We start from the raw sequence: 8,163 nt of genomic DNA on the forward strand, positions 1-8,163 counted from the left end.
ATTGTTTCCGATGAGAGATCTGCTGTTAGCTTGATGGGATGTCCTTTGTAGGTAACTTGATGTTTTTCTCTTGCCAATCTTAGTATCTTGTCTTTGTCTGCGGTTTTGGTCAACCTGGCTATAATGTGTCTTGGAGAAGATCTTCTTGGGTTGATTCTATTTGGGGTCCTTTGTATTTCCTGGGACTGGATCTTCGAATGCCTCTCTAGGTTTGGAAAGTTTTCTTGCAGGATTTCATGGAATAGATTATCAATGCCCTTCTGGAACTCTTCACCTTCCGGAATGCCAATTATCCGGATATTTGGACGTTTGATGGTATCCAGTACTTCTCGCATATCATTCTCAAATTTTTGGGTCATTTTCTCAGTCTTCGTGGTGGATTTTTCTAGGCCAGCCATTTTTTCTTCTACTTCTTCTGAGATTATATTTTCTGAATGATCTAGTCTGCTTTTAATACTTTCAAGGGAGATTTTGACTTCCTGTATTATAGACTTCATCTCTAGCAGTTCCATTTGAGTCTTTTGTAAAGTGTGTAATTCCTCTTTTAGATCTTGGAAGAATTTCCTCATCTCCTGGAACTCGTCAACTTCTTTCTACTTTCTCTTTAAATGTTCAGGAGCAAGCAGAGGTGATCTAGAATCTCTTTGCCGTTCTGTTGTGATCACGTTAGCTCATTTGTTGGAGGCTGTATTATCAGTACAAAATCTTCATTCCCTGAAAAGACTAGTTCGCTGGCGCCGTGTGGAACCTTCTGCTGAAAGCCCGGCTTCTCCCCAAAATAAATCTTTTTAAAGTTCATTTCTTCATGAGAGACAGAGACCCGTGACAGGGTCTCACCGTGCCTCTATCCCCAAGTTTCCAGCCAGTCAGGATTACAGGTACATCCTAAGTGTTCAGGTCCACCTGGGATCTGCACCTGGGGCCTCGCCCATGGCTCCAGTATCACACAGCAGCCCCCTGCTGCCTGCACCACTGCAGCTGGGCACAAGCTGTGCGGCTGGAGTCTCTGTCCCAATGACTTACTTTTGCTGCGGCAGCACAAGAGCAGCCAAAGGCAGAAGTAAGTGAATGGGCGGGGCTATGCCCAGCACGTTGGTTTTTTTGTGTGTGTGTTCTCTTTTTCTTTTCTTTTCTTTTTTCTTTTTAGAGGTTTTTGCTATAGGGCACGTGCACTCACCAGAAAGATAGAGAGAGACAGAGAGATAGAAGAAATCACCCACCAGAAAGATAGAGAGAGACAGAGAGATAGAAAGCGAGAAATCACCCCCCAGGGGAGATGGCCACGCCACAATCCCTTCTCCTCCATTCTCCTCTCGGGTTCTTGGGCATGCACGCACACGCGCCCGGCGTGAGTTTAAGCCACCAGAGTCTGGGACTCGAACTGCGGTTGGCTACATGGAGTCCAGAGACAGCCATTATGCCAACTGCTGGTCCCATCTGCGTGTTTTTAAGTCACCAGGTCCGGGATTTTATGCACAGTTGACTCTGTGGAGTCCAGTGATGTAACCATTACACCATATGCTGGTCCCCAGTACATTTTTTAAGAGTTTTTTGCCTGAGGATGTGTGTGCTCCCTGGAGAGAGACAGAGACAGCAAGTGAGAAAGTAAAAGATCACCCCCCAAGGGGGATGGGCATGCTGCAATCCCTTCTCTATTCTCCTCCTGGGATCTTGGGCATGCACACGCATGCACCAGGCATGATTTTTAAGCCGCCAGGTCTGAGATTTGAACCATGGCCAGCCATGTGGGAGTCTAGCAATGTAACCACCATGCCATCTGCTGGACCCCTCCAATCTATCTTTATTTCTGGTTACTGAAACTTGAATTTCATGGAATTGTCACATCACAATTCCTTCCCCCATAGGGCATGTGCACCCATCAGAGGTAAAGAAAGAAAGAGGGAAAGTGAGAAATCACCACCAGGAGATGGCCATGCCACAGTCCCTTCTCCTCCATTCTCCTCTCAGGATCTTGGGCACGCACACACACGTGCCAGGCATGCTTTTCAAGCTGCTGGGTCTGGGACTTGAACTGTGGTTGCCCATGTCGGAGTCCAGAGCCTTAACTCCATGCCACCTAGTGGCCCCAGCACATCACAGACTATTCTTCTGGTTTTCCCTGTTGATTGGCGTTACTCCTTCCAGATTGGGTCAGCTCTCTTTTCTCCCAGGAAGTTTTCCTGTCTCTCCCAAGCTAGCTTGAAGCTGCTCTGTAACGCGGTGATACAACATAGCTGTCTCTCCAACCTAGAGTTAAAACGTATTGGCCATCTACCACTCTAAGCGGTCTATGAGCCTCACGGGGCAAAACTCTTATATCCTCAGGAGCCAGTTGGAGTACGGTGTACTACAGGAGCTTAATACTAACAGACGCAGAGGGGGATCTGTAGACGGCAAACTTGTTTTCCCCGTGTGTGTGTGTGTGCAGACTCTGTGAGCTTGGCCAGGAGGACTCGTGTTTATTAGGCTGCTCTACACATTTAACAACTGTTTTTTCCATTAAAAAGGTTTTCTTGGTACCAGCAGATGGCGAAATTGTTACATCGCTGACTCCCACGTAGTTGACCATAGTGTGAGTCCCAGACCCAGGGGCTTAAAACACACTGAGCACATGTGTGTGTGCCTAAAATTCCAAGAGGAGAATGGGGGAGAAGGGATTGTGGCGTGGCCATCCCTGTAAGGGGTGACTTCTTGCTTTCTGTCTCTCTGTCTGTCTCTTTGGTGAGCACACTTTCCCAGGAGCAAAAATTTTTCTCTTAAAAGAAAGAAAAGGTTTTCTTTTAAAAAAAAAAATTTTTTTTTTGAGAGGGTTTTGCTATAGGGCACATGCGCTTGCCAGAAAGACAGACAGATAGAGAGAGAGAAAGAGAGAGAAAGCAAGAAATCACCCCCCAGGGGGGATGGCCACACCGCAATCCCTTCTCCTCCATTCTCCTCTTGGGATCTTGGACATGCATGCACACGCGCCCAGCGTGAGTTTAAGCCACCGGGTCCGGGACTCGAACCACAGTCGACTAAAGGGGAGTCCAGCGACATAGCCATTACGCCAACTGCTGGTCCCTTTTATTTTTTCCTTGAGTGTTTTTTGCTATAGAGCACGTGTGCTCTCCGGAAAGACAGAGACAGAGAGACGGAAAGTGAGAAATCACCCCCCAGAAGGATGGCCATACCGCAATCCCTTCTCCTCCATTCTCCTCTTGGGATCTTGGACATGCATGCACACGCGCCCAGCGTGAGTTTAAGCCACCGGGTCCGGGACTCGAACCACAGTCGACTACAAGGGAGTCCAGCGACAGCCATTACATCATCTGCTGGTCCCTCGAATATTTTTTTAAATATTTATTTTATTTTTAATTTTTTATTATTATTTATTTGGAAAAACATGAGTTTTGAAAGAAAGACAGAGAGAAAAATAGAAAGAGTGAGAAAGCAAGCCACGAAGTCCAGGACTTGAACTGCAGTCAGCCACGTGGAAATTCCAGCGCCTCAACCACGCCACCTACTGGTCCTCTTTTTGAATATTTAATGCAGATACATATTGGTTAAAACTATAGCGAAAGGTACACATTGAATTCTTGCTTTTATTTCTGTCCCCTCACCCCCCTTCACCCACCCTCACACACTCTAAGTAATCCTTTTTTATTTTTTTTAATGTTTTTGCTATAGAGCATATGCACTCCCCAGAAAGAGACACACAGAAGGACCAGCAGTTAGTGTAATGGCTATGTCGCTGGACTCCCATGCAGTCGACCGTGGTTGCGGTCCCGGAAAAAAAAAAGCCAGGCGCGTGTGCGTGCGTGCCCAAGATCCCGAGAGGAGAATGGAGGAGAAGGGATTGCGGCGTGACCATCCCCCGGGGGGTGATTTCTCGCTTTCTGTCTCTCTCTGTCTGGCTGGCGAGCGCACGTGCCCTATAGCGAAAACCTCTCAAAAAATGAAAGAAAGAAAGAAAGAAGGAAGGAAGGAAGGAAGGAAGGAAGGAAGGAAGAAAGAAAGAAAGAGACACACAGAGAAAGTGAGAAATTACCTCTTGAGGGGGTGGCCATGCCTCCATCCTTTCTCTCGGGATTTTGAGCACACGCGCACGCGCACACACACACAAGCGCCCATATGATTTTCAAGCTACTGGATCCGGGACTCGGACTGCAGAATCAACCGTGCAGGGTACAGCTCCATGCCACCTGCTGCTCCAATCTCTTCCTATCCTATAACCTCGTTTTCCCTCCCAGCTCGCCTAGTTTTGGCCCTGCCTCTCCTGAAAGTGCAGTGATGTACTATCGGCACTGTTCTGCCTTTGCCCCGTCACTAACCGGGTCCTGGCGATCCTTCTGTATCAGTATGCGGAGATCTTTCTCACTTTCCTTTTTCTTTCTTTTCCTGTCTTCTTTCTCTCTTTCTCTTTCTTCAACCTTACATACAGGACATTTTCTATCTGGGCCAGAGTGTCTGTGGGTCAGGTTAAGTGAGGATTCTTGGTCAAATTTTTCTTTTTCTTTTGTTTTTATGGTCATAATTATTTATTTAATTGTATTTATTAATATTATTTTTTTTAAATTTGACCACAGAGAGAGAGAGAAAGAGAGAGAGAGAAAGTGAGAAAGCAAGTCAGCAGGTCCAGGATTCGAACTGTGGTCAGCCATGTGGGAGTCCAGCACCTTAACCACCCGGCCACCGGCTCCGGTCAAATTTTTCAAACACGGGGCCTTCTCCATCCCCTCGCCCTGCTCGCCATTCCTTATACATGCCTTATTTGAACAAAGGGCTTGCAAAATTTGCCCGTTCCCCCTCTCTTGTATGGGACCCGGCTGAGACTGCACTCAGCCCCGTGTATGGGCCAGTGCACGCCTGTGTTTGTGGCCCTGCTCTGAGAGCACAGACTTCCTTGTCCTTGGGGTGTGGGGAGGCCAGACTCAGATGTCCCTGTGGGCTGGGCTTGACAGACCCCTGGGGCTGGCCCCCCCAGGACGGCTGGAACATCCTCAACTTCTTTATCATCTTCACCTTGCTGCTGGGGCTCTTCGTTAATGAGCTCAACACTGTGTCTATCACATACACGCTCAGGTGAGCTGGGAGCTTGGGAGGGAAGCCGGGAGGGCATGGCAAGCTACCTCTGAGCAGCTTGTAGGGGCAGTGAGGGGCGGGGTGGGAGGGCCGAGGGCGCCCCTGAGAGGCTGTGCCACAGGGCGCTTCGTCTGGTGCACGTGTGCGTGGCGGTGGAGCCCTTGGCCCGGATCATCCGCGTCATCCTGCAGTCGGTGCCTGACTTGGCCAACATCATGGCCCTCATCCTCTTCTTCATGCTGGTCAGTGCCCCCCACGCCCACCGGCCCCTGTCCCTGAACGGGCCCTGGGTCGTGGGGACAAAAGCGTGTCTGGGGGAGAGGAGAGTCCTAGGGCCTGAATAGCTGTGGCTCTGCCAGGCCCGGGTCAGCCAGGGCGGGGCTCTGTCTCTGGCAGGTGTTCTCGGTGTTTGGGGTCACACTGTTCGGCTCCTTCGTGCCCAAGCACTTCCGGAACATGCAGGTTGCCCTGTACACCCTCTTCATCTGCATCACCCAGGACGGCTGGGTGGACATCTACAGCGACTTCCAGTGAGTGCCGTCGCCAGAGGGGCTGGGGGCTCGGGGTTGGGGTGTAGATGGGAGGGTTCCCAGGGCTTCAAACTGAGAGGAGGAAATCCCCAGGGAGGGGGAGGGCACTCCAGGCGGTGCTACTCAAAGCTTTGTCGCACTTGAAACTCCATACACTGGGGGCCTGAAAACCCCGCCAGGGCATATGTGTCCCAAATCCTGACAGGTTGGATAAAAATGGAAGAGAAGGGATTGCGGCATGACCATCCCCAGGGGTGCTTTCTCCTTCTCCCCCTCTGTCTCTCTGGTGGGTGCATGAGCCTTCTGGCAATTTTTTTGGAAGGTTTATGCCATAGGGGGCATGTGTTTGCCAGACACACACACACACACACACAGAGAGAGGGAAAATGAGAAATCACCCTCTAGGGAGAGGCCATGCTGCAATCCCCTTTCAGGGAATCCAGCACCTTCACCACCACGCTACCTGCTGGCCTGCCCTCTGGCAAAATTTGCTTAAATAGAAGAAAGAAGGAAGGAAAAAGGAAGAACTTCACATATTCAAAGTCCCAGGCCTACCCGTTGTGGAGACTCCCGTCATGAGAAGTGGACCGGGTCTGGAGTTGTGCCTAAGGTCACAGGGCAGCCTTCGGCCTGCTCTCGCTCTCCGGCTCCCAGACTCCTACTTCCTGGGAACTTCCGGCCTCCTTTCATTCGTTCTTTGACTTACCACCCCAGGTCCCTTTCGTGTTGTTCTTTACCTTTGTCCCATGCAGTTCTAAACCCTGCTTCCTCCCAGCCTTCTCCAGGGAGTGTGTCCCTGACTCACACCCTTTTATCTCCTTCCTGTGGCGTGGAAGCCCAGCAGGGCCAGGGCTTCTGCAGTCACCGTCCATCATGACGTCTGTGGGAAAAGCAGACTGTGCAAAAGAGCTGGGCTGGGCGTGAGTCCTCGCGCCCCCGCCCCAGTCACATGACCCTGGGCGAGTTACCCCGCCTCTTCTGCACCTCGGTCTTCTCATCTGGGAATGGAGGGTTACCATACAATATAAGCATGATTGCTATGAAGGTCAGGAGGAAAATCCACACATGTCTCTCATCACAGAGCCTCGCTGGCATGCTTCCGCTTAGATTTTATTTTTATTTTTTTATTTTAGGTTTTGCTCTAGGGCACATATGTTCACAGGGGGAGGGGGGTTAGAAATCATCCCCTGGGGGATTGAGGGATGGCTATGGTGCAATCCCTTCTCCTCCAGTCTCAGGATTTGGGGCATGCACACACACGTGCCTGGTATGATTTTCAAGCCACCAGGTTCAAGACTCAAACTATGAAGTTGGCCATGTGGGATCCAGCACCAAACTTCTATGTCACCTTCTGGCCCTGAATGTATATAATTCTTATATACAAAAGAACTTCAAAAAGTTTGTGGACAGGGGTCAGCAGGTGGCATGGTGTTTAGGGGCACTGGACTCCCACATGGCCAACTGTGGTTCGAGTCCCAGACCTAGTGGCTTGCTCTCTCACTTTCCCTCTCTCTCTTTTTCTCTCTGTCCCTCTGTGGTCACATTTAAATAAATAAATAAGTACAGTTATATAAAATAATGCTTTTTTAAAAGAAGTTTGTGGACAGCCAGCAGGTGGCGTGGTTAAGGTGCCCGCGTGGCCCACCGAAGTTCGAGTCCTGGACCTGGTGGCTTGCTCTCTCACTTTCCCTTTTTCTTTCTTTCTTTTTTTTTTTCTGGAGAGGTTTTTGCTATAGGGCGCATGCGCTCTCCAGAAAGACAGAAAGACAGAACAGAACGTAAGAAATCACCCTCCAGGGGGTGGTAAGGCCACATCGCAATCCCTTCTCCATTCTCCTCTTGGGATTTTGGGAATACATGCACATGTGCCTGGCATCAATTTGAAGCTGCCTGGTCCAGGACGTGAACTGCAGTCGACTACATGGGAGTCTAGCAACATAACCATTATGCTATCTGCTGGTCTCTTCCATGAACTTTTTATTTCTTTTTGTTTTTTTCTTTTTTTTGGGAAAGGTTTGTGCTATAGGGCGCATGCGCTCGCCAGGGAGAGACAGAGAGACAGAAAGCGAGAGATCACCCTCGGGGGGATGGCCACGCCTCAATCTGTTCTCCTCCATTCCCCTCTTGGGATCTTGGGCACGCACACGCGCCTGGCGTGAGTTTAAGCCACCGGATCTGGGACTCAAACTGCAGTCGACTACATGGGAGTCCAGCGACACAGCCATTATGCTAACTGTTGGTCCCCTCATGAACTTTTTAAATGGAAGATTTACAACAACGTATTTATAGTGGGCAGCTCAGAGCAGATGGGCTATTTTGCTGGTCGTATTTTTCTTCTCGTTTTATAATAAGCTTGAATAATTTTTTATAATAAAAACGTGAGTAGAGAGTTGCGCTAACAGGGCTAGCTCTGTCGGCATGGTGATAATGTGTTCATCAGGAGAAGAAGGGTCCCACATGGTGACCGTGGTTCAAATCCCCAGCTCGGTCAGCCCGAAACAATCGGACGTGCGTGCTGTGCCCACAAATTGACGGGTCGGAGGAGCCGAGGAAGGGGATCACGGCATGGCCA

The 8,163-nt window shown here is 49.7% G+C and overlaps 1 protein-coding gene across 1 annotated transcript in view; it reads left to right on the forward strand.

The window, feature by feature from the left end:
* CATSPER4 (cation channel sperm associated 4) overlaps nucleotides 1-8,163 on the forward strand; it is a 21,597-nt gene that overhangs the window by 6,942 nt on the left and 6,492 nt on the right. The window contains exons 5-7 of the mRNA XM_006159435.1: nucleotides 4,964-5,061; nucleotides 5,183-5,303; nucleotides 5,458-5,591. Coding sequence (XP_006159497.1) covers nucleotides 4,964-5,061; nucleotides 5,183-5,303; nucleotides 5,458-5,591 — 353 coding nt within the window. The remainder of the gene's footprint in view (nucleotides 1-4,963; nucleotides 5,062-5,182; nucleotides 5,304-5,457; nucleotides 5,592-8,163) is intronic.

This window comes from Tupaia chinensis, unplaced genomic scaffold, assembly GCF_000334495.1.
Source record: "Tupaia chinensis unplaced genomic scaffold, TupChi_1.0 Scaffold000628_1, whole genome shotgun sequence".
Lineage (NCBI taxonomy): Eukaryota > Metazoa > Chordata > Mammalia > Scandentia > Tupaiidae > Tupaia > Tupaia belangeri.